This window comes from Orcinus orca, chromosome 14, assembly GCF_937001465.1.
Source record: "Orcinus orca chromosome 14, mOrcOrc1.1, whole genome shotgun sequence".
NCBI classification, from domain to species: Eukaryota; Metazoa; Chordata; class Mammalia; order Artiodactyla; family Delphinidae; genus Orcinus; species Orcinus orca.
In genome coordinates, this window is record NC_064572.1 from 26,886,660 (window position 1) to 26,913,702 (window position 27,043).

The window sequence follows — 27,043 nt, forward strand, 5'->3', positions numbered from 1 at the left end:
ATGACTTTGATTATGAGTATGGACAATGTATATTACCCTCTCTTACTGCTTTTCATATGAAGCTAGCTTGGCTCTCCTAAAATTTTTTGAATTACTGAGGAAAGTGTCCTTGAACAGAATCCAGTTTTCAATTTCTCATTGCATTTATCACCACCACCCCAGTTATCCTGCTGTTATTTATTATACTCCCTAAGAAAACATCTCCTTGATCTTACCTAAACTTCCAAAATTCTTTCCAAAATGGTACTTAGATTTTTTTAGTTTTGTTTTTGTTTTTCCTGTATCCTTACCATTCTTTAATGTCCCAGATTGTGTTTTCTGTTTTTGACAAGCATTTCCATTAGCACATTTTGCCTGGGTTGGATACATGCCCTGTCTCAGGGTTATAATCCTATCTCAGTCTTGTTGAGTAAGGCTAACATCTCAGGTCTTGTTATCATCCTTTCAGGAAATGAAGACCCCAGAAACAATGGGTCTCTTCACTCAGTCAACTCTACCACCAACCTGGCTGTTATTGAGCAACAGTCATCCCCACCCAACCCAGAGCCTCCTTCTGTGGAACAACTCCCTAAACCCAAACTGGAAGGCGTTCTGGTGAATCACAACGAGCCCCGGTCCAGCTCAAGGATCGGGCTCCGTGTCCACTTCAACCTGCCTGAAGATGACAAAGGAAGTGAAGCATCCTCTGAGGGTGGCATGGTGACCACCAACCAGACCAGGCCTGATTCCTTCCAGGAGAGATTCAATGGACAGTCAGCAAAAATCCCTGAGCCTTCCTCGCCCGTCAAAGAGCCCCCTCCGGTTCTGGCCAAACCCAAACTGTAAGTAAAAATTAGAATGGATAACCAAGAGTGCCTGTGACCTTCTCTGACTCTGCCCTTCTTAAAAATGATGGAGCTAAAAAGGGAAATGATGAAATGAGAAAACACACATTAAATGCTTTGCAAATCATAATCCTTACATCAGTGTAAGTGTACTATCACTTTCATCCTTACTATTCATATTCTACCTCCAAGAAATGTTACTCCTAAACTAGCTCAAAAAGATGTTTGTCTAACATTAGAGGGCTCCAGGTGAAGCACTTCTACACTCTTCTTATAAAGCCCTTTCTCATGTCTAATAATCTTTACGGTGTGAAATTTCATCTTTCTATTCCCCATTTCTGCTTTAAGTTTTTGTAGTCATTATAGAAAAGATACCTAGTATTTTTTAGTTAGTTCCTTGATATGGCTAGATATGCTGTAGTAACCACAGGCTTCATATAAATGTAATGGGTTGAAATTACAAAGGAAGTGAAGCATCCGCTAAGGGTGGCATGGTGACCACCAACCAGAGTCACCTCAGGAGTCTGATGCAGTTTCACCCAAACCCTCCAGAGAGCACCCATCAGAGTCATGTTGCAATATTTAATGTGCATCCATAGGATACTACTATTATGTTCTGTTTGATCCACAAAGTGATAAAAATTACATTTATAACTACATAAACCTTTAAATATCAACAATAAAATCTACAGTAATAGCACTCCTATCATGTGTTTCTCAGTGCTGACATTCATTGGAAGCAGTTCATGTTGCTTAGTTTTATATTTTTCTCACTAACACACAAGGTGAAATTCTGGGCATAAAATTAATTGTTACAAAACATGCGGGTCACATCCAGAAATATCTCTGTCCCCTCAAAGTTCTGCCAGTTACAGGAAATAGGAATCTACTTAAAGTAAGAAGAAGGGAAGAGGTTATTGTAGGGATATAAGCAGCAATGGGCAACCAAACACAGCCAGGTCCTGCACAGAGAAGGAGAAGCAGGGAGTTAAGAGCTAGGATCACATACATGGTCAGTCCAGCCTCTGTCCCCTGCTCACACTCCGTCTTGAGCACCTCCTTGTTTCCTCTTTGCATATCCACTCTACTCTTCTCTCTTGGAAGACTCATCAATTCATATCTGGCCCATGATGGCATGTCTTGTCACGATTTGTGTCAAGTTCCACTGCTAACTAAATCGTGCTCAGCAGCTCAATTCCAAATACCGATCAGCCCAGCCTCGTCAGGGGCAGAGCATTTACATTTGGAGGGAAGAAGAGTCAAATGGATCAAATCAGAACTGTGTGTGAAGGCAGTTCGCAGAGAAGGGAGTTGTGAGAACAGGTAACCCCAAACAATCAATTGCCTCCTTTGTAGGGCCTCCTCTTACCCAGGGACTGTTTGGGGGCTATTAGGTATGTCAGTTAGGATGAGGTTTAGCTTCACGTTGCGGAAAGCCCAAACTAATGGTGAGTTAAACACATGAGGGTTTAGTTTTCTCTCAAATAAAGGAATTAGATGGGCAGTCTCAGGCTGTTATGATGGCTCCATAGTCACTAAGAACCCAGTCTCCTGCTCTGCCATCTTTAGCCCTGGCTTCTTCTCCAAGTGCCCTCCAAGATGGCTGATGGTGGTCTAGTCATCCTGTCTGTATTCCAAGCAGCAGAAAAGGCAAAGTGGTAGAAGTCCAATTACTCTCCTTTAAAGGAGCCTTCTTAGGACTTACCCAAAATCACCTGCTTATATCTCATTGGCCAGAACTTAGTCACATGGTATATTAAGTACAAAGGAAGCTGGGAAGTGTGGTCTTCAGCTGCACATGTTGCTTCCATGAGTAAAATCAAGTTCCTTTACAAAGGGGAGAATTAAGTAGTCAGCCAGCAGTATCTACCACATGAAACTTTCAATGAATATAAAAATTCTTTCTACTAAATGACACCCTCTAATAATCCAGTCCTCAGCAGTATATAATTCTTTAATATTTTTTGTCTTCCTTAAATTTTCACCTAATTGTGTGAATATAGGTTTGTATTAGTAGAGGTATGAATATGCATGTGCATGCTCACCTCTCTCTCTCTCTCTCTCTCACACACACACACACACACCCTTTGTGAATCCACAAGCCTACAAAGTTTTCTTACTGGTTTTAACCTTTCAGGTTTTATGTTAAAATATATTGACTCAATAATCTTGAGGATACAATTTTCTGCTTGTTCCTTCAATTTGCCATTCATACAAAAAATAGAATTCTTATAGATCTTAAAACTGCAACAGAGAGGGAAGCTGTCATTTTTCAACACTGTATCATCAAAGCCTAGATAATTCAGACTGACATTTTCAACTTGAATATTAAGCTATTTAGAGAAGTGACTCTTCATCCTGGCTACACTCTAGAATGAAATGTGGAGCTTTTGAAAAATATTTATGCCTTCCATCCCAGTTGAATGAGAATCTCTCCACAGATTATTTTAATGTACAGCCAGGTTGGAAAGTACGGGTGTAAAGTTGGAGAACCAGAGTTACAACCCTTTATCACCCCACCCAGCCCCCTACACACACCCCTCCACAGCCAGGAAAAAAACAGAAGAATTAACATTTAAAGTGAGTAAAATGTCAGACTAAAATCAGAATGTACTGGGTAAGCCCATGCTTTGGGGCAAGTGTTTCTTTAGAGCAGTGGTTCTCAGTCCTGGACGCAGACAAGAATCACCCAGAGCCTTGCTATTCAAAGCACTGGTATCACCCGGGAACTTGATAGAATCACAGATTCTCGTGCTCCACTCAAGACCTACTGAATCAGAAACTCTGGAGGTGCGGCCTGGAAATCTATGTTTTAACAAGCCCTTCAGAGGGTTCTGAGGTTCACTAAAGTTTAAGAACTGACCCACATTTAAAAATATTATAATAACTATGCCTGGATCCTTTCCCAGGCCAACTGACTCTCTGGCCAGTGGTGCCTAAATCAGTAAGGTTTGTCTTTTATGCTCTCTGGGTGATCTAATGCACAACCAGCATAGTTACCACTGCCAAAACCACAGCTAAAAGCTGACTGCAGAGACATATTTACCCAGAATTAGTTATCCTAATCAGCAATGTGCTAGCAAATGTTTTAACTACCAGCAGAGGCGGGGAAGCCCTGATTTGTAGCATTTGCCAGTTTCCTCCCACCATGGCTGATTTCAAGCTACTAAAGAAAAGTCATTAAACTGGGAACTGGGATGAGGTGTATACAACCTGCCCTCCAGAGCCATCGAGAGCTGGCTCCAGCACACAGTGCCCCAAGTTGTTGTTGCCAAAATTGCTTTCAAAAGTATTTGATACAGTAGCCCAAGTTGTTCTGTTGTGTTTGTCATTAAGCCTTGACATTTTATCTCAACCATTTAAAATCCCTAAGAAATGGACTTGAGGACACGGGGAGGGGGAAAGGTAAGCTGGGATGAAGTGAGAGAGTGGCATGGACATATATACGCTACCAAACGTAAAATAGATAGCTAGTGGGAAGCAGCCGCATAGCACAGGGAGATCAGCTTGGTGCTTTGTGACCACCTAGAGGGGTGGGATAGGGAGGGTGGGAGGGAGGGAGACGCGAGAGGAAAGAGATATGGGGATATATGTATATGTATAGCTGATTCACTTTGTTATAAAGCAGAAACTAACACACCATTGTAAAGCAATTATACTCCAATAAAGATGTTAATTTTAAAAAAAATCCCTAAGAAATTCTTTTGTATTCCAGAAACCACATCAAGAAACATCCTTATAATTCTGAAACTCTAATTTTCTTACAAATCTTGAAACTGATATTTGTAGTTCAGAAACTGAAAAATATAATAGCCACCATTTATTGATCACTTATCTGATTTATCTATCAATTCTCACAACGACATGAAGAGATATTACTTACTCCTATCTTATGAAGAAATCAGGGTCAGAAAAATCTAGAAACCTCCCCAAACCACACATTTAATCAGTGGCAGAGCCACGATTAGGACCTAAGTCTATCTGTCTGCAGAGGGCATATTCTTGAGCAGCATGCTTGAGCTAAGTTGTGGCAAAAGAGAAGATATTTTCAGGGAACCCAGGAGAGTTGATAATCTACAGAAAGAAAACCGGGTACAAACCTGTTTCAGAAATCCTCATAGCAACAAGAAATGAGCAGCTGAGCTTATAGCAATTTATGATAGGCTGTTATTTTGAATTAGAGAGGTTGCTCAGGGTTTTGTATGCTTTGTAATTAACCTTTCCTTCCTTTACTCTTTCATTGCACTTTGTACCTTCATTATTAAATAGTAAGTTCCATATGTTACCTGTAAATAACCACTGGGTATTTGTATTACATATACGTATAGTAAGATTTTTGAGCCCTGAATAGCTCATACTATCCCAGGCATATTTGTATCTCCTACAGTACCTAGCAAAGTAAACATACAGAAGATTCAATAAAAGTTTGTTGAATACTGGAATTGACACCTTGCCCTTATGTCATGAATAAGCAAATTGAAACAGCTGTTTTAAATCCCTTCTGAAACAAGACAGTTTAATAAAATTTTGGGGGAAAAAACCCTGTCAAACAAAAGGAGACATTATTCTCAAATGAATTCTTCCAGAATCTTAGATAATCAAAACTATTCGATGCTGTATCTCATATATCATTATGTTTCAAGTTTGTGACCCTCTACGATCCGATATACTGCATTAAATGATAAGGGCTAACATGCTGTTTAAAGTCTTACGTAAAATTAAAAGCTGGTTCTTAGTTTTCATTCAATGGGAGCTAAAGGAAAATAAGAATCAAACAATACCAAACGACTTCCTGGCCCCTTTTTTTCATCCTTATCTTTCTAAGATTACTTAGTTTTCATATACTACTTTTTCTACTTCCATAACCACAATAAAACATTTCTGCAATACCATCAAATTAAAAGTTAGACTACAATACAAACATGTCCTAAAAACCACATGGCATTTTCTTTACGCTACAATAATCACAGAATGGGACCTGCCAAACATGAGATCCATTAAAAATTTAAAGGTTTTATATTTTCATGCCATTGGGAAAGTTAACACCAGCAGAAACAACGTTATTGTATATATTTTTCTAAGGATAATCTAACAAAGATATTTCTGCTTCTCTTGATTGCTGAATCTTTCATCTATGATGGAATGAAAAGATTTAATTAATTTTAATTATGTTACTTTATTCTCTCAGCTTAAATACTTACTTCTAAAAGGGAGGAAGAAAGTTACTGTGCCAAGTGGCTATACTTCTAAATTCTTAGTTTTCACAGTTGAACAGAGGACAAGAATTTTCATAGTTGAAAAAAGAGTATGTAGCATTTGACAGCAGTCATGAAAGTGGAGATAGGTCTCTACTTTGTGAAGTTACTTTTCCGTATACTGTGTATCAGAAATGTTAATGAAGGCAAGAGAAAAGATCTTAAACTCCAAGAATTTTTTTAAAAAATCACGACTATATTCAATATTCTGTGATAAACCATAATGGAAAAGAATATTTTAAAAAAAGAATGTCTCTATGTGTATAACTGAGTCACTGCTGTACAGCAGAGCTGGCACAACACTGTAAACCAACTATACTTCAATTAAAAACAAAATTTTTTTTAAATCAAAGTTTGGAGAACTTTCTGCCTCAACTTTATTGCTGCTGGTGTTGACTTTCCCGATGGTATGAAAACATAAAACCTTTCATTTTTAATAGATCTCATGTTCAGCAGATCACCTTCTATGTTCCAAAACATATTTTCAAAGAACATAAAACCACGGTGGGCTTGAAGCACTGTGGTCTCACTTGTGGCTGTTCCTATGGTTGTTTATTCAAGAATAGATTCTCCTAAACAGCAAAGTTTGACAGCCCTGACAACTTTATGCATATATGACTTTTAGACACTTTCGTTTTCCATTTTCTTTTTTTAAAAAATTAATTAACTGTTTTGTTAAGAGGAAGTAAATAGACTGTGGGACTTAAGGCAACTCATATAATGCTTCTGTGAGTCAGGTTCCTATAAATGGAGAAAGCGCTCCCAGCTTGATCTTTTTTTTTTCTTTAGGCACAAGAAAAGTCTAAGTAATGTTCATAATTACGGTGACCATATAATCCATCGTTCAAACCATGATATTTTTGAGAGTGAAAGAGCACAATTAATAATCATGCCAGGAAAACAGGCATAAAGCAGGACTGTCTAGAATGAATCGAGACATATGGTCACCTTCTCTGTAAAGCTCTGTTGTCAGAAGAGGATGAGAAACGCCAAGACACATCCAGCTGCTTTGTTAAAGTTTGCTCTAAAATGAGGCACAGTGAAGAATATAGCACATTCTCAGGGAACTCAGCCCCCCTTTAGTAACTCACATCAGTATGTAGCTCAGTGCCTTCTGTCCCGAAACAGAGATACTATCTGCTCATCTCAGAACTTTGAGCACTTCCAACTAGAGGACCATTTTTCTATTTCTTCTTTCTAATTTATAACATTCTAAAATGGGGCTGCTGTGTTGCCCAACTCCAGGGTCACAAAATGACGCCTCTTGGAGTTGTGCATCATGGTGGCCTTTCCCTTCTTCCTGGCAATCAAACAGATTTAGAAAGAAGGAGAGACAGGGACTTCCTTGGCGGTCCAGTGGTTAAGACTCGCCCTTCCAATGCAGGGGGCACGGGTTTGATCCCTGGCCAGGGAACTAGATCCCACGTGCCCGAATCGGATCGGCTGGTTTCTGGCAACACTGGTTGTGTGTTCTTAATCGGCATCAAACAGCCAACAGCCTGTCTATACAGGCTGAGGCGATGGTGACGGATTTCTCTTCTCTCTCCCCACTCTTGTTTTGCGTGCAGAGATTCCAGCCAGCTACAACAGCTTCACAACCAAGTCTTACTGGAACAACAGCAGTTGCAACACCCATCTACTTCATCTCCTAAGGAGTTTCCTTTCAACATGAGTGTTTCGACCTCCACTGCTGGCCCAGCGGTGACAATGTCCGGCAAGCAGGTGAAGGCCCCTTCATCACAGACATTCAGCTTGGCCCGGCCAAAGCACTTCTTCCCCTCCACAAGCACGACCGCAGCCACCGTGTCCCCTTCCAGCTCTCCAGTGTTCACCCTGATCAGCACTCCTCAAGCCATGCAGAGGACAGTGAGCAAAGAAAGCCTCTTAGTTCCTCAGCCCTCGGCGCAAACCAAATCTCTGGGAGGGGTATCGGTCCAAAACGAGCCACCTCCTCCAGGTCCGACAGAGCCAGCACAACTGCCACTCACATTTTCCACCGCCAGCGGAAACCAGTTTCAGCCCCACTGCGTGTCCCCAACTCCTGTCTCTCCCACCAGCCGGATTCAGAACCCAGTGGCTTTCCTCAGCTCCGTCCTGCCTTCTCTCCCTGCCATCCCACCCACCAATGCCATGGGGCTGCCTAGAAGCGCACCATCCGTGTAAGTGTCATTGAGGTTTCTTGATGTAAAAGATGTCATTTAAGAATGGACCCATATAAGAGTAGCTTGGTCTGGGACAGGACTTTCATTTAGTGAATTCCTACATAATCCAATCTCTTCGACACAAAATGGATATTGAACACCTTAGGACAAAAGGACATGATTACTTTAAATAATGTTTTTATAATTTAAATACTGAAAACACCTCGACACACAGATTTTCTGGGCAGTGCTCAAGGTTTGCTCGCAAGATGCACTCCGTAAGTGCCTGATGGCTCCTGGCTCTGGTTGCCATGACAACCACTCTGGTTTCTAGGCCTCTGTACCCTGGCCAGTGCTTTTCATAAGTGATTTAGGTGTGAATTTATTTTACAGGCCATCCCAGGGACTAATGAAGAAACATATGAAGTCTTCCCAACCAGTGAATGATGATTACATTCGTGAAACTAAGAATGCAGTGATTCTAGACTTGGGGAAAAAAATGAATTTCAGTGACGTCAGATCAAACCAGCAGGTAAGATTGTTGGGTTCAGACGGTTTACTGGAATCTCTTTGTAAGGAATGTAAGTTTGCTTAATTCAGTCCTTGGATGCTCAGGTCACCTGACCTTGGTGAAGCTGACACTGCAGTTTTGGAAGGCAAAGCACAGACTGCCCATGGTTCACGTAGGAAACTCGTCCACATGGATCCACAGTTCTTGATTTAGCCCGGTAGTTAATTCAGTTTACTTGTCTACGTGCGTTTACCTAAAATAGTGTATGTTAAGGAGAGATACTAGATAGTCTGTTTTCCATTCCAACAATCCTCAGCTCAGTATTGGCAAACACTGTCACATCTTTGAGACATTTCAATATCTGAGCCTTGAGATGACCTAGACTTTAAGGAACTCTGGGGTTCCAAGCCATCCTTTAACTGGCTGCTTCAATCTAATGTGCTTGGGGGTTTGCTCACCAGTTCCTCTCAATCTTTACATTAGGTTGAAGCCCATGAAATAGCCATTAGCCAATATCCTGTGTTTCAACCTGTACAACTCCCTGCTTTCTAGTAAGTGTTTACGCGGAAGGAGAAAAAGGAAAGTCATCTGTAAGCATCACATAAAAGAAAGACTAAGTATTTTATTGGAGCCATTTATTTTTGCTTTTTGTAAGGTGGTTATTTTCTAAATGCAGATTTACATTTTAATAATCTAGCTCTTGGTTTATTTCCCCAGGTGGGAACTGATAAAATCTATTTTAAGTATAACATAAAATTTCAGTGAAAACTATATACCAAATATTGTGGAATTTGTGACATAAGTGACCCCTGGAAACAAGGCTCCAGACTCCCCTGACCATATGCTGTTTTCCTTCATGTTTCTATCTCTTACTTCCAGTGGAGCCATTGATATACAGTATTTTACTATTGTGTTATATGTTGGACAATTTTTACTGAGTGGATTCTTTTGAAAGTAATGCTTAAAATGCTTAAAATAATAATGCTTAAAATAGCTTAAAATGCTTTTTAAAATTGACTTTAAATTATTGACTTGAAGCAGGATATTTAAGCTTGCCATAATTGAGTACACTTTTCATGTATTATCTCATCAAATTACATATATTTCTGGGAGGCAAACACCAACGTAACTATTCTTCTCTTCCATCTTCTAGACAGAGAAACTGAAGCACAGTTGTCAAACTGTCAGTGGTAGAATGAGAACCAGAGCCCTGGTCTCCAGGACACTTTCACATTTTCCCTGAAACTCTGCAGCCTTTTTGCAGTTTTACGACAAATACCTCCAAGCCCCATAAACGTTGCTCTGTCTAGCACAGATTTGTTTTCCTATAATACTGTCATCACAGTTGTGCTTGTTAATCCTTCTAAGTGTCATTGAAATCAGAGCTGTGTTCAGCCTATGTCTTTAACAACTCAGACAGGGAGCAATTAGAACCCTGTAAAAATGATACCAGGTCAGCACACAGGCTGTTTGGTTTTACTTTTATGGTTACTCTGTAGGTAGATCCATGTTAATCCATTGCCCCCACTCAGAGGAAAGTAGGGTTTTTCTCTTAATTACCTGAAATGTGAGTACATATAAACATGAACTTCCATGAGTGGAGTGCCATAAACCCAGCAGAACTCCTTATTAAACCTCCATCATGAATTATCTTCAGGGCTCACAGCAGGAACTTGGAGTCCCAAAAAGCATCTCAATCCTCTCCATATTTCAGTGAAAACTATATACCAAATACCTGTGACACATCTGTGTTCTTCTGAATGTTATTATGGTATATTAATTACAGAATTGATCTTACACAGCATTCTAGGCCAGGGATCATGAAAGCCAAGCTGCATAAATGCAATTCAGGAAACTAGGAAGCTGTCTGAGATGGAATGCTTGCATTACGTTGGTAGATGTTGATTCTGAGAAAGTTTTGAGGAATAAATGATGACCAGATTATAATATTGCTTTGTCCATTGCTGCCTTGGGAAATGACAGTGAAAAAGTCATGAAGCACTGTCTAAATGTATGGTGGCCCACTGAGGAAGTTAAGAAGAAGAAAATTTGCTGAGAAAAAGTGGAGAACAATCATAAAGAAACATGGGTATTGACAGCCACCTCCACCTGCATTTTGGGGACACAGGGGTCAAAGTGATCTGTTTTCTTACTCCCATATTAGCCTGCACATACGAGGGGGAAGCAAATGATTCCTTCTGAAGAGTATGCATTTGTTTTGTTTTATCTTGCTTTGACCACTTTTAGGTCCAGAAAGCTGTACTCTCTTGCCCTATGTTATCCCTAAACAGATGAAGAATAGTAAACGTTCTAAAGCATTTACATGTTACGTTGAGCATGAACGTAAACCAAAGGTCCTTGAACAATTAATATTATTGACTATAAAAAATGTCCTCCCCAGAACTCAAACTTCTAAATTAATGCTTTAGAAATAGGGTTTCTTTGACGTATCTGCCACCTTGTATTTCTCTGCTGTAATACTTCAGCATTTATCCTCAAACTCATTTTATATAACATCTTCAATTAGCAACTAGCATTTGCTGGTTGACTCTTAGGACTTTGTGTGATACAAAGGTGTCATCCTTTCAGATGTTCATATTTATTAAACTGTTTAGCTTTCTAAACCGATAAAGATTTATAGATTTTAGGCTGCATCATTTCTTATTTTGAAGGGTATCATTCACCACCAGTGGATCTTCACTGGACATCACTTGGTTTAGGTTAGCAAGGTGAGTCTGAGAGGTCAGAGGAACCCAGGATCACACAAAATGTGATGGAACCTTCACAACCAACGATTTTAATGCATACATGACTTAGTATGACGTTCTGCTCCCAGTAAATAGCTGGTGACTGTTAATGTCTAAAGCGTACACACACACACATTTAACGTCTTATTTCAACTTTCCTCCTTGACCTCATTTCTCTGGAAACTTTCCCATCTCTTTATTCTGCTCCTCCCCCCCATTTTTTAAATGAAGGCTTCATTAAAACTGCCTGTGGTTCCCAGATACTACCCTATATGACAGAGGGGGGAAAAGATAAGTACCTAATTCTTGCTCTGCCTTTTTTTCCTCTAATCTCCTTCTTCTCTAAACTGCTTAGTCATTTCTTCTATTTAAATCTTACCTCTTTCATCTCTGACCATGAATTCTTTATGAAAATTCTCTCTTGAGGGGAAACAGTCTTGCGATCTGTTCCTTTTCTAATAAGAATTCAACGTAGTCATTGGCCTTATGTCGCTCACCGTGGGCACTGTAGGACCCTGGGTGCTGGAATAGTGAAGTGTCCCCATGTCACCTGTTGTGGGCCCACCCAGGATGCACCAGTCACAAGCTCCCTGGGAGCGGGATTGGCAGGGGGTGGGAGGGGGTCTTGTTCATTGCTGCACCCCTGCTGTATCTGGCCCAGAGTAGGGGCTCAGGGAATATCTGCTGAATTAACTCACAACTTTGGGATTTACATTAATTTCAGATAGGATAACCAAACTTTTGACCAAGGGGAAAGTTTTGGATTTGTTGCATCTGTATGGAAAATATCTCATTTAACTATAGAGATTCTGATTATACCTAATTATAGACACTATCTTCTATGATAACAATCTATTTTAATCAACTGACTAAAAAGATGAAAGCCTTTTTAAAAAAACACACTGAAATTAAGCAAAACTCGGTGTTAACTGAACATTTAAGTATAAAATAAATCTGTGAACCATTTAGTAATTATTCTTAAAGACAAAATCTGGATTTAAAGTATTTTTATGCAACCTCCTTGAAGGTAGAGTGTGTGTTTTATAGAATGCCGTGTCCCCAGTGCCTACTATAGTATTCTAAGAATTTGGCAGCAGGGACAGGGGGTAAGCCATGAAGCCTGGTTATTTCTATTGAAGGAAGCATGTAGTATTGGATAAATCATAAAAGAAGACATCCTCTGTGTAGGTTAACCTCCAAGTTAATCTAGGATTCTCTTATCTGCTGTCCATACTGTGGCTCACCCAGGAACAAAAGGAGAATACTTTCTCTAACACATAAAACTTCTTTTAGTGAACAGTGTACCCAGAGTTGGTTGGGAACCCTTTGGGCAGGCTCTTCCAGCTGGTTTGATCCTATCTGATCATCTGCCCCTGAAGCCCAGACTCAGACCCAGAGTAGAGGAAGCCAGCAGCACGCTCAGGGCAGTGAGTGCCAGATCATGGCCCATGCTTTGGAAATTTGGAACCTTGGCAATGCCGTATCTGATTGGGTTTGTGTCATTACACTGTGGTTCTTAGCAGGAAGAAGGCACTCTCCACCACTCTGACAATTTGAAGAAAATTTCTGCAGATGTGTCCCAGAAACCAAATGCCTCAAGTTGTCAAACTATCAGCCTTAAGAGGATTATCTTTAAAGAAAAAAAAAAAAGGAATTATATTTTCAAGTGGCATACTCTTCTGATGTAATTTTTTTAGCTTTTCATTTTCTTTCGTAGAGCAACTGAAATTCTATGCAATTCATTTTCACTTAAGGTCTTTAACATAAGCCTGGAAAGGATGGGCCATATGTCTTTGACTTGCTTGCCATACAGACCAGATTTACACAGAAAAATATTCTCTCCTTTGAGCACAGACATCACCTACAAGAAGCTGACGCAGAAACTCCTACTTTTACTCACAAAGGGGACAAGGCAAGGGAAAATGGAGAACACAGCCCAAATCCAGTTCTGGAAATTCAAAGTGTACAGCTGCTGACAGTGGATCAGTAGTACAACCTTTGTGCAGAACAGTGCAGAAAGCACATTCAAATTTAACTTCAACACACTGCTTGTTTGCAAATGTCCTTACAAAATCTGAATCCCATCAGTCACAACTTGGCATGACAACCTTGATTTATGTACAAGAGGATTAGTTATCCTTGGAATAACCAACTCTTAGTTGCAAAGCACTACCAAAAAAAAAAAAAAAAGAATTCCTGCTCTGGGGATGGTGTGCATCTTTGTAAACATCTCAGTGGTAAGGATTCACTGCTTTAGAAACAGATCACATACCCCTTGCCACACAGTTACATGGGTTTCCTTGTTCCTGAGGTTCAACTTCCCAAATATTTTATGAAATCTTTCATGGAAACTCCTTGACCTACAGTACTCTTATTTTGTTGTGCATCTGTAACTTATACATTATACCATATAACTGGTACCTTCAACAACTGTATCTTAAAAGCAATTTTATTTTTTTCTCCCTTTATCCCTTTAAATTTATCTAGTGGGGCTAATCCTTCCCCTGGCAATCTCAAATGTGAGGTAATCTCAAAACCATTTTGACCAATTTTAGTTCATATAAGGTTCTACATTTACTTTGTTGCAAAATACAACCTTGATCGAGTAATACAAAATGACCAGTCCTTGTGGTAACCAACACCCCAATCCTTATTCAAAAATAAGATCCCACACACAAACGCCCCCATCCACACCTCACACCGCACACCCCAGGGACCTCTACAAATGGGAAATCTAAAGCCAGGAAGTAAATATGGCCAGCTTCTCTCTTATTCACTCCCTCCTCCCCTGCTTCACTAACTGCTGTTCCCAACTCCTTCCTTTCCCAGCCACAGAGGGACAAACGCTGACTCCACACTGGCTCTGTCTCATATGTGGCCCATATGTGTATGACAGGAACCATCACAAGTCCTCTGACCTGACACAGTGCAGGAGTGTGGGCCACTGAAAGCAACCTTCAGCTTGCCCACCGACAAAAACCCTCCTTGCTCCTCACTCTACATTTCTTAGGCAGGAGTCAGATACCAATCTACTGGAGGAACACAATAAACACTACAAATGGGTCTATTTAATCTCTCTCAACAAACTGGAGGTGAAAGGCAGGTACTTTGGGGGTAGAGGTGGAGGTGGAGGTGGGACACTCACAGACATTAATAGCTCTTTCCAAAGTCTTCTCACTGGATTTTCTCCCTCCTGACTCTTTCGTATCTCTGATGAAGGTGAAGAATATCAATCATCTAACCTGTCCTTAAGTACCTGCTTTGAAATTTCTGGAGGATACCTTGTCTCCCAACTCACTTGTTTTTTGATATCTAACTCATCTTGGTGCCTCAGCAGAATACAACTGTATCCTCAGTACCTAGTTACAAATGGTATATTTTAGATAACTCATTGAGTGTTCTGTTTTCATCACCTCCCAACCTGTAGTACTGGTAGAATAGTAAATATGTAACCAATATATGTACATTTATAGAAAAACAAAACCTGCGTATTTTCATCATATTGCTTCCATAGTTCCTTTGGTTAAATCAATTCAAACATTTATAAATTCCATAAAATCAGGTCCCAACTTGGTAAAATCAAGTTCCTAAAAATAGCTGTTTGGAATACATGGAGACAATGTGGTATTTGTATTCTCAGGCAAGTGCTCAAAAGCCTTAGGTATCACCCATTTGTTCCTCAAGTATAGATATAATCATAACTTACCACAATGTACAGTAACACTTGTTTGGAAAAATTAGATCATACTTTCAATATAGAATTTCAGGAATTCATTTCCCCCCCCCCATAATAACTCTGACAATGTAATTAGCCAGGAACTTACCAGCCCTCACCCATCATGCAGTAGGAGAAGCTGCAGAGAAGGTTCTTTAGCTTGGAGCAAGGACTCCACTAAAATAGTGGCTAGAGGCGGTATGGAATGGATTGGGAATTTGGGGACTTAAATGAAACAAGATGAGAAGCCATAAGAAGCTAAGACCCCTTGCCACCCTCACAAAAAGCCTGGGTTATCCTGAACTCCAGGATCTGTGTGTGAGGTTTGCAAACTATATGAATTATGCTTTTGACTATTATTTTTAAAATACTACAGCTATTTAGCACCTACCTCACATAGTAAGAGAATAAAATGACTCATTGGTTTTACTCCTAAACATCCAAAAAATAAACAAATTTGTTAAAAGGAAAAATAATACCCATTTAGGAGCATGAATGCAATTCAACAAGGAAAAAAAATATATTCCTTATGGGATTTTAAATTGTCAAGACTAGGAAACATTTCAAATTTGTGGGATTAGTTAATGTATTTATGGAAAATATACTCGCTGTATAGTATTAGGTTGAATAATTTGAAATTGCTGATATTTTTACCTCTTTTAACCCTCAAAAATGGCAATTTCATGTAGTTCAAACTAATAAGTAGATAGTTGGAAGCTTTAAGTATTAACTTTAAAAAAAAAACCCAAAATGTAGAAAATAGTCTTAATACTTTTAAACCAAATTGGGTTTCAAATTAGAAGTGAACAATCTTTTACTTTAATTAGTTTGTTTATCTGATTAAAAATTAATATGCTTCACTGGAGATGAATCATTTTTCTACCCTGAAAGAGCTGTAGATGTATTTTGTTCACCCAGTCTGAGATGAGGCTGAGAGGGAAGATTTAAAATTGGTTCTAAGAAATTAAAACCAAGAAACATTTGGTGTCCGTGTTTCCTAAGTTCCAATTCTGCACAAATTCAGGCGATGATATGTATAAGACAATAGCTAGAGGACATGAATGATGTGGTTTAATAGCTTGAGAACATATCTCATGAGTCCTGAACTCAATTACTCTGCCTATGACTAGGGGGCAAATCAGCCATGTGCTCCCAAATTCCACTTTAGGGGCATCCTAGAACCATCTCCATGGGGCCTACCTAAATCATAAAATTATGGTTAACTAGAGTCACAAGTTTAACCAAAGGGCTCACCCTCACCCCAAGCACATGGCTCCAGATTCCTCAAAGATACAGTAGTGTTGGAACAAGTGATGGCTCCCATGTCATTCATGTATTCTTTCATTCTTCAGATACTCATGGAGCACCTGCCATGTAGCAGGCACTCACTATTCCATATATGGTTGATATAGTGGGATGCAAGACAGACGAGAGCTCTGTTTTTCTGATGCTAACATTCTAAGGCTTAGATATATTCAATCATTCAATCAATATACAAACAAGAAAAACAATAGATAGCAGTCCATGCTCTGTAGAGAATTAGAATTGGGAGTTACTTTAGATGAAGTGGCCTGGGAAAGTTGCTTTAGGGAGGTGACATTTAAGCTTGATAGAATAGGGCAGGATAGGGAATCAGAGGAATCCAGGGTAAGTTCTAGATTTAGGTTTACTCGGTGCACTCAAAGTGTGGTCTTAGACCTGTGCCAGTCTGCAAGCTGTCATCTCTCCACCTTGAGATAAGCATGGAAATTGAAAGTAACCATTAAGAAATTTCTAGAGCATTTGACAGAGAAATTTTGTCTATTGAATATAATAATTCTGCATGCTTTTTCTATTTCATTTTTCTAGTAATTCATTTTTATTTTATTTTACAAGAGTACAGGTTGAAAAAATCTATTTTTAAAATCTGGTTTTCACCATAGGTAATGTGAGAAACACCAGCTTAACCACTTAACCAAATGGATGAAGAGTGGTGCCACTTCCAAAGATGGGGAAGAGCAGGGTAGGAGTATCTTCCCTGGGGGACAGAAATCAAGTGCATGTTGTGTGGACCATGCTAAGCTGGTCCATGGGTGCACCCATGAGGCACCCAAGCCATGACAGAGAGTATACTGGTGGGTATATGACTCTCATGATGTAGAGTAGATCACTGGGCGTATGAGTTCTGGGGAGAGACCAGGCTGAGACACATGGATTTGGAGTCATCAGCATACAGAAGGTATCTGAAGCTGTGAGACTGGATGAGATCACCTAGAGCAGAGGAGGAAGAGCTAGTAAAGGAGACTGATAAGGACCAGCTAGGGGAAGAGAAGGAAAACCAGTAGGGTGTCATGGAAACCAACAGAAAAAAAATGTTTCAAAAAGGATAAAGTAAAAAAAAAAAAAAAAAAAAAAGGATAAAGTAGCCATCTGTGTCTAATGCTATTGAAAGGTCAGGTAAGGTAAGAACAGATAAGTGACAACTTATCTGTGGATCTGGCAAATGTGAAGACCCCGACAGCAGCAATCTCAGTGGAACTGTAGGAACACAAGCCTAATTGGAGTATGTTAGTGAGAGAACAGGCGACAAGGAAACGAGGCTATAACAATAGAAAATTCTTTCAAATAGCTTCGTCGTGAGGGCAGCAGAGACACAGTGTAGGCAGACATGGGGTCAAGGGAGATTTATTCAAGACAAGTTTTCCTCAAGTATGCAGACAGGAATGTCTAGTAGAGACAGGAAGCTGGTGATGCAGGCATGTATCAGAATGCAGTTCAGAATAATTTTGCCAAAATACCACAAAGGCAGCTCTACATATTGAAATGGACACTATTAGTAGCTACAAAAATTATATTCCATCTTCATTCCATTCCCTACAGTATTCTACCAGGGCTCCATGCTTAAGGTGAGGAATCAGGGTTCACTAGGACAGTTTGGGATTGTAGTAGAAACACAAATCTCCTTCAGTGCTCCATGATGAGGAACTGGAAATGGAACATGCCTGGTTTACTGAGGTTCCACAATGTAAATCTAACATTCGAATCTTAAAAAGTTTCATCCTCACATTGTATTGATGAACACATTCTTCCTCACCCACAGAAACTGAAATTCAAACATGTTTGCCATTTTGACAGGAGTACAAAATTTCAAGCTTTGAGCAGAGGCTGATGAATGAAATAGAGTTTCGCTTGGAACGCACCCCTGTTGATGAATCAGATGATGAAATCCAACATGATGAGATCCCCACGGGCAAGTGTATTGCTCCCATCTTTGACAAAAGACTCAAGCACTTCCGGGTCACCGAAGGCTCTCCAGTGACATTCACCTGCAAAATTGTTGGGATACCCGTCCCAAAGGTAGGGGAAGATGACCAGCCAGTTGGCCAACCAACAGTGCAAAACTATAGACAGTGCCTTCAAGAAAGTCTTACCAGACTCTAGTGCAGTATCTACAGAGGGAATGAAAATCAATACCAGAAAATTAACAAAGCCCAGGTAATCTGACTAAAAAGATACAATCAGGAATAGTATCATTAAATAGCCAGGCAAAAACAAAATCAGATAACTTATGGGTAAGTTAAGATTTTTATAAAAGTTGAAAATAAATTTCTTAGTCATGATCCTCTATTTTGGGCTATTGATTCTCTCAACCATCAAACTCACCAAACTGATACTTTTCTTTCTATTTAACATCTGCTGAATATCTACAGCCTGCCTGTTGTACAAAGTGAGGTATATTTGTATTATTACTGTTAGGTTGGTAAATGCCGAAAATGTCACATCGTTATCACTGGCTGCTGAAAAATCTTATGAGTCACCAGACTTTTTGGCAGTCAGCTGAGAGAAGGATTTACACCCAGTATGTCTACAGCAGGGAATCTATCCACTCTACTTTCACAAACATTAACATGGCGTTAGTATGTATGATTAGGTAACCAGGAAAGGTAGAGAAGGGCAGCTGCAACCAGTACTTTAACTCCCCTATCTTTGAAAGATCTCCTTGATACATGCAGAACTTAACTTGAAAACTATGTATAGTTAAATTTTAGTCAGAGGAGAAATTTAGCAATTTAGCAATTGAATCCTGGCCTCATTCCATTTGGTATAATAAACCATACTATCCTTTCAAGTAAGGTCAGCTATTCTAGGCCCTGAGATCTCGGACTTCAGGAGACTTGAGTTTGTAAAAGGATAATAGGAAAAGTTCCAGGCTCCCGGTTTTAATTATTTTGCCTCTGAAGACATGTCTGGTCCTTAGGGTGGCTTTTTAAGTAATTATAAATATAATAAAAATAATCAAAAGCTTTATCTCAATCCTAAATTACACATAATTTCTTACTTAAATATTGTATATGTACAAGTGGAGGAGCATATTATACTGTCATTTGTAATATGTTTAAAAATTGTTTTCTGGGGCTTCCCTGGTGGCGCAGTGGTTGCGAGTCCGCCTGCCGATGTAGGGGACGGGGGTTCGTGCCCCGGTCCGGGAGGATCCCGCGTGAGGCTGGGCCCGTGGGCCGTGGCCGCTGGGCCTGCGCGTCCGGAGCCTGTGCTCCGCGGCGGGAGAGGCCACAACAGTGAGAGGCCCGCGTACCGCAAAAAAAAAAAAAAATTGTTTTCTAAGTGTTGTATAAGGGATGGGTTACTAGTTGTAGAGATGGCAATCGATCCTTGCCTTATCCTACTCCTTGTACCATTATCCTCTAAAGATGTACAGAACAGGGACTCCCCTTGTGGTCCAGTGGTTAAGACTCCACGCTCCCAATGCAGTGGGCACAGGGTCCATCCCTGATCAGGGAACTAAGATTGTGCATGCTGCATGGTGCAGCCAAAAAAAAAAAAAGATGTACAGAACAGTGTATATTCTCCTTGATTATTTTTCATTTCAGGTTTACTGGTTCAAAGATGGGAAGCAGATTTCAAAAAGAAATGAGCACTTCAAAATGAGGCGAGAAGGAGACGGGACATGTTCTCTGTACATTGACTCCACCACCGGCGATGACGACGGCAACTACACCATCATGGCGGCCAACCCCCAGGTAGAGACGCAGGGTTCCACACTGTACTGCACTCTGAGGGAGGAGCGGTTCATGTCATTGTGAATAAACCTTGAGAAGTGCAAGTTACTAAGGATTTCTGAGGAGAATGAATAAGGAGCATAGAGACTGTGTAACTAGAGCACAGTATCACAACTTACAAGACCACTTAGCCACTGATGGGTCACGCCACCCTTCAGCCTTTGTCAAAGGACATTAGTAGTATCTATTCACTAGGTATATGCCCCAGACCTATTGGAGTAAATCTTGTTTTGATCAACTCATTGACTCTTGAAGAGTCAACAAATTATTCTATCAAAGAATGATTTGCGAGCTTCCCTGGTGGCACAGTGGTTGAGGGTCCGCCTGCCGACGGCAGGGGATGCGGGTTTGTGCCCCGGTCCGGGAGGATCCCACATGCCGCGGAGAGGCTGGGCCCGTGAGCCATGGCCGCTGAGCCTGCGCGTCTGGAGCCTGTGCTCTGCAACGGGAGAGGCCACAACAGTGAGAGGCCCGCGTACCGGGAAAAAAAAAAAAGATTTGCCATTTTTTGTTCTTTAGAGAATAAGCAAATTACTTGTGAATATCCCTCACTCATAAAAAAAAATTTTTTTGGTAAAAGTTGGAAAGCCGTAATCTTTCACTTTCCTTTTCTGAAGAGACCAAGACTTAAAATTCCCCTTAAAGATATGGCAGAATAAGTATCTTCAACTACTATTAGAATAGGAGGTACAGAACTATAATTTCCACTCACCCACTCCTCCTATTAAAATGTTAGTTTTGAAGATAACTTCTATTGAGGAAAGTATAAAAATACTTGACCATGAACTCTGCATGTGCCTACAAATAATGCTAAGTGCACAAGAATTCAAATTTTTTTACATTTATGTCTGTTCATTTCTCAGCTTAAAAATGAAAGTCACAATATTCTTAAAAATCGTTTCCCCTGGAATATTAACAGTGATTTAAGGAGTTATATTGTTTTCATCCCCCCTCCAAAAAAAAAAAAAACAACTCATAATAGCCATAAAGTTCATAATGTTATGGTCCATAAGAATGTATATGTACTGAAAAAATGTAGAATTGTTTTTATTTATTTTAATCTCCTTCATTTTCTGTTTCTCAGGGGAGAATCAGCTGTTCTGGCCACTTAATGGTACAAGGTTTGCCCATTCGAAGTCGACTAACAGCTGCTGGTCAGCCTCACAGGTAAAGACAGTAAGAATCTCCCTTCTCTAGCCCCTCCCAAGCAGCCACCCACCACAATGAGCACTGAAGTATCTGGTCTACAAATTGTCAACTAAAGTGTAGTCCTCCACCTGCAGCACCAGCATCACTTGGGAGCTTGTTGCAAATGCAGAATCCCAAGCCCCACCCAGACATACTGATCAGAATCTACATTTTAATAAGCTCCCCAGGTAATTCATAAGCGCATTAAATTTGAGAAGCATTGGTCCACGGCACACTTTTAATGGTTCAAAGATTGCAACCATCAGTAGCACCTGTGCACATAATATATAAATCAGACTCTCTGAATTAAATTACCTTGTCTTTAAAAACCAGAAACCGTTAATGAGTATATGAGTATATGTATACTGATAAAAGATGTATACTGATAAAAGATTTCTGTTGTTGTTATTGTCTCCAAGATAACAGTTGTCTCCAACACAGCAACTGACTTTCCTCCTCTCCGATTTTACTAATCACTAAGAAGAAAGAGCCTGGCTTTCTCTCGAGTCTTACACAAAGTCTTAGCAAAGCATTTCATAGTTGCTGACGTGGATGAATTACATTAGACTTACCAAAGGGTCAAAAATAGTGACCCATGTTTCAGATACAGTATTTTACCACCGTTGCAACTCTACCTTCTTGTTCAGTTGTTTTTTTTTTTTCCTTCTTCAAGAACAGCTGTTACTGTGGTCAGTCTTAACCAGTTTAAGTTCATGATCATCTTTAATGGTCTGACATAATTTATTAGCCAGGTTAAATTTTATTACTCAGAGACACAGGGATTGCAGCTGCCTTGTTCTGCGTGATAAACAGGACTTCTCTTTTGGCTCTTATTTGAGGTTCAGATTGAATACTGATTTCTTTATTCTGAAACTTCTGAACAACTGGTCAAACCCAAGGCAAGGGGAGCTGAGTCACTTAACCCAGAATGACTTCAGAGAGAAAGAAGCTAAAGCCTGTTTATTTAATTACAGATCTCACAAGATAACCCTACAGTGGGTGAGATAGCTAGTACTTTGCTTTTTACATCAGCTCCACACTATTATTTATTATCCCTTCATGGTCCAGCCACCCCCACCCCCCAAAAAAATCTTTCTCCAGGCCCGAGAGCCATGCCTAAATGTCTATACCGTCATAAGTTTTGAAGTGGTTTCTATGCGTAATGCCTGAACATGCTTGCTGTTTTAGAGTAAGGTCCCGAGCGCAAGAAAGAGACAAAGAACCCCTACAGGAACGATTTTTCCGACCACATTTCCTGCAGGCTCCTGGGGATATGGTAGCTCACGAGGGGCGCCTCTGTCGCCTGGACTGTAAGGTAGACTCTAGTACACCATTCTTGGTTCCAAATCTGTTCATATGTTGTATTTGTTTGTTTGTATGCACCTATTTTTGTTTCTATTTGTTTTATGGTGGTTGTTTTTTTCGGGGAAAGGGGACTGAGGAAGAGAGAGAGAGAGAGAGAGCGCGCACTTTTTCCCCCACAAGGTTCTTTTGGAGCATTTAATACCAGACAAAAGTATTTCATAAAATCTTTAAGTGTTTATATCTTAGTAAAAGTTACACTGATACTGTACCAAGTTAACTCTATGCTTGTAAAGACAACCAAAGAGGCGATGTAATTCAGACATTTTCCATATGGTACCTGGAAAGTCTTTATTACTATAAAGGCATAAGGATGATTTCTGCAACCTTGAAGTGAATTGCTGTGAGGTACAGCCTTTGAAAAAACTAGAGTCATGAAAAGATGGCTCCAAGGCAGTTTATGAAAACAGAAGCTGGTTTCTCATACTACTCAACATCCATCACCTTCAGCTAGTCTACATTCTAACTCTTCCACCGGAAACTAGGTTCAGTTGAACAGTATGAATATTTCTCAGTATGAACAGTAACTTAAGTCACCCCTTCTGTCCATAGAATGCTATGGAGATTCAGACACGAATTAGTAAAGGCTTAAGGTTACGCGTTTATAGAATCCACTTCTCTAGGTGGTTCTTGCTCTCTCACTAGTTACCTAAATAATATTTGGGATTAACTTCTTCCACCCTAAAGCCTAAAAGAAACCCATGACTGGGTCCCACCCCCAAAGATTCTGATTTAATATAGTAAGTGGGCATCAGGATGGTCAAGTACTCCTCATGTGATTATGACACACAGCCGGCTTTGAAAACACTGGTTTAATGTCTGTGCCTTTCTTGGCTACCTGTTGCTTATTAGGTGTGTAAGCAATATCTCTGAAACTGATCCCACAGGCCTATTTCATCTATCTATTTAGCTTTTTAATTCTTACTCACTCTAATCTAGAATATAACCATGACCCGAATTGGGGTCCAAATACTATACGGTTTAAATGCATGAGGCCACCCATCTAGACCCCTCTTGTCCCTATGCTCCTGAGGAGAGGTTTCTCAGCACTGACGCTCCGTTGCTATCGATGTGGTGCCAGACAAGGATGAAGAATTCAGCCACCAAATAAATCTGTCTGTCATCGATCTGTCATTTGCCTCGTATGTCCTGTTGCTTATTAGGTGAGTGGCTTGCCACCTCCGGAGCTGACATGGCTGCTCAACGGCCAGCCTGTGCTCCCCGACACCTCCCACAAGATGCTGGTCAGGGAGACTGGAGTCCACTCTTTGCTCATTGACCCGCTCACTCAACGTGACGCAGGGACCTACACCTGTGTCGCCACCAACAAAACCGGGCAGAATTCCTTTAGTCTGGACCTCACCGTAGTAGGTAAGGTTTGCTGCTGGGACCCCTAAACGTAACTCCCTCCAAGGTGATTACGGAAACATGCAGAGCCTCTGATGTAATCCCTTAGTCCTTTGTCCCATGGAGTCTCATCATAGTTTCTCCTTCACTGTAATAAGGGCCGTGTTTCCTACGTTGCTTTCGAAAAAGTATCAGTAAGCTAAAAACATAATATGGTACTTTGTGTATGTCATGCTTGCAATAAATGGTAGTCATTGTAATTACTAATTGACTATCACTCAATTCAGGTCACTTGCCCTATAGCCCATCACTCCTGGAACACTCCAGGGTCTCCCCCCACCCCAAGCTTCCATGCCTTTGCATCCGTGGTCCCTCTACGTGGAATGCCCTTCTTTGCCTAGCAACCTCCTACTCATTCTCTAAGACTTAATTCAAATGTCACCACAAAGGCACAGTGGATCCACCAGGTTACATCCTCCTCTGTTTCCATAGCACTTAGTAAAGGAGAGTCTCTTACAGCACTCATGGCTTCGGTGTAACTATTTCCCCTTTTGCCTCCCTGAAGACACCATGAGCCTCTGAGGTCAGAGATTCTGACGTTCTTCTGTGTATCTCTGACGTCTGACTCAGTGCCTGGAATGTGGAAGGCACTTGACTCTGTAACTACACAACCAAACCCTTACCTTATAAGATGATGTGAACAAAACACTGTCATGTCCACAGATAAGGACAACAAGTCACTGTCACCTAGGAGGTGCCAGCCCCTCGGGGCAGTAGTCCAGCCAGAATTAGATTTCAGAATGTATGAAATCTTGTGCTGGGCTTTCTCCCGCTGTCTCCCTCCTATGGCCCCTGAAGGAAATCAGGGTAGCTTCAGAATGCTAATCCTCTCTCCAAGCTAGTAGCTGTCTCCTCGGTATATTTTTTTCTTTTTCTCAACCTTAATTCCATCTCACCAACAGAGTAGGAAAAGCTCATTCTGCGAGGATACGGTGATTGCGGCTTTTACTCTTTTCCCACTGTTTTGCTATTGACTAGGGAACCCTGAGATACGAGGTAGCTTTGCCTTAATTGGTTCTGTGGGAGGAAAAAAGCCTCCTTAGGAAGCATAATTTGTGTGGGGGGGTTTTTTTAATAGTATACTTCTTTCAACTTTTCTGTAGCTATAAAATTTTTCAAGATAAAAAGTTGAGGGAAAATTAATATATCTTCTACAAAATAAACTCCTCTAAAAAAGAAAAGAGAGATATATTTAGTACATATAATATACTGTTTCTCAAAATTTACTGCTGAGCAATAAAAGAAACTCCCTCAATTCCACACCTACCATATGCATCCCATGTGTGTGACCCAAATCCTTAAGTGTAGTCCCTCATAAGATAGGCAGAGACAGTTTCCTCATTTCTTTTTTATCAAGCTTCATTTCTGGAGCTTTTATCAAGGCAGTGATCTTCACTAAGAGGCTTGAGAAGTGTTCTAAAGAAGAGGTAAAGGTGGGTGGGTGCTCACTCTGCTAGATTCCAGAACTGTAATTTGTTTGAGGCATGGACCCCAAGGCACTTACTCTTCAAACTAGCACTGCCCTTCTCTCATTCAGCCAAAGAAGTGAAGAAAGCACCTGTAATCCTGGAGAAACTGCAGAACAGCGGCGTTCCCGAAGGCCACCCAGTGAGACTGGAGTGCCGGGTGATAGGCATGCCTCCACCTGTGTTCTACTGGAAGAAAGACAACGAGACCATCCCCTTCACCAGAGAGAGGATCAGGTACAGGCTCCACCCTCGGTCAAGTTCACTGAGGCTTGTCAGGCCGCCCAAATAACTCTGTAGCCTTTTGAATCTGGTTTCTTTCACTTAGCATCATGTATTTGTTTCACACGTTACTGTACTTATCAAGAATTTATTCCTTTCTGTTGCTGAGGGGTAGCGCAGTGTACAGATGTCCCACAGTTTTAAAACCTTAATTTTCAAGCTTAAAAAGGTATGAGGAACTTATAAAGATCGTGCCTATTTTTTGTCATGTGTCTTCAGTCGCATTAGCACACAGAAAACCTTTTGACAGTAAAAAGCTAAAATAAAATAAAGCAAAATAAAATATTAAAGTAATACTCCTTCTCCATCCATCACGACATGGCTGTTTTTTAAGTAACTTTAAGGATCCAGTTTCTTAAAGTGGGTGCTTTCCTTAATTTCCCCTAACCATCCTTCATTCTTTGCCATTTTGGTTTTATGCTACAAAGGCAGCTTATGTACAGAAATTTCTACTGAGAATTATTTCTTCACAGTAAACTGAATTTGTCCTAGAAAATATTCGGTTTTACAGAATTTGGGCATCTAAAAAAGTCTATGTACATATAAGTCAGGGTTTTTCTCTGGTAAAATATAAGCAAGAACAGAGAATATTCTTGAGTTAACACTTCAGTGTAAATTAATGAAACGTGTCAAACACAGCCTGAAATTCTGATGTAATTATCTAGGATTGCAATATGCAGTCAAGGTTAGTTAAGAACTACTGACATAGAGAAAACAGAAGGAAAGAACATGCTGATTTGCTCCTGAACTGTATTAAGCTAAATGCTGCACATGCCCATGGATATATTAAGAAATACCCCCTCCACCCTAAAGACTGCATACAAAAACTATTAGAACTGATAAACAAATTCAGCAAGGTAGCAGGATACAAGATTAACATACAGAAATCTGTTGCATTTCTTTACACTAACAATGAAATATCAGAAAGAGAAAGTAAAGAAAAACAATCCATTTTAAAATTGTATCAAAAAAAAATAAAGTACTTAGGAATAAACCTGACCAAGGAAGTGAAAGACTTACACGCTAAGAACTATAAACATTGATAAAGGAAACTGAAGATGCTACAAAGAAACGGAAAGATGTCCCAT

The 27,043-nt window shown here is 40.2% G+C and overlaps 2 protein-coding genes across 3 annotated transcripts in view; one reads left to right on the top strand and one right to left on the bottom strand.

The window, feature by feature from the left end:
- HERC4 (HECT and RLD domain containing E3 ubiquitin protein ligase 4) overlaps positions 1-27,043 on the bottom strand; it is a 233,937-nt gene that overhangs the window by 202,886 nt on the left and 4,008 nt on the right. The gene's annotated exons all lie outside the window — the stretch shown is intronic.
- Positions 1-27,043, top strand: part of MYPN (myopalladin) — an 83,414-nt gene that overhangs the window by 42,276 nt on the left and 14,095 nt on the right. For both annotated transcript variants that reach the window (XM_049697175.1, XM_033407637.2), the window contains 9 exons: positions 449-821; positions 7,648-8,238; positions 8,614-8,752; positions 18,308-18,529; positions 20,062-20,211; positions 21,335-21,417; positions 22,627-22,753; positions 23,964-24,171; positions 25,745-25,910. In XM_049697175.1, coding sequence (XP_049553132.1) covers positions 449-821; positions 7,648-8,238; positions 8,614-8,752; positions 18,308-18,529; positions 20,062-20,211; positions 21,335-21,417; positions 22,627-22,753; positions 23,964-24,171; positions 25,745-25,910 — 2,059 coding nt within the window. The remainder of the gene's footprint in view (positions 1-448; positions 822-7,647; positions 8,239-8,613; positions 8,753-18,307; positions 18,530-20,061; positions 20,212-21,334; positions 21,418-22,626; positions 22,754-23,963; positions 24,172-25,744; positions 25,911-27,043) is intronic.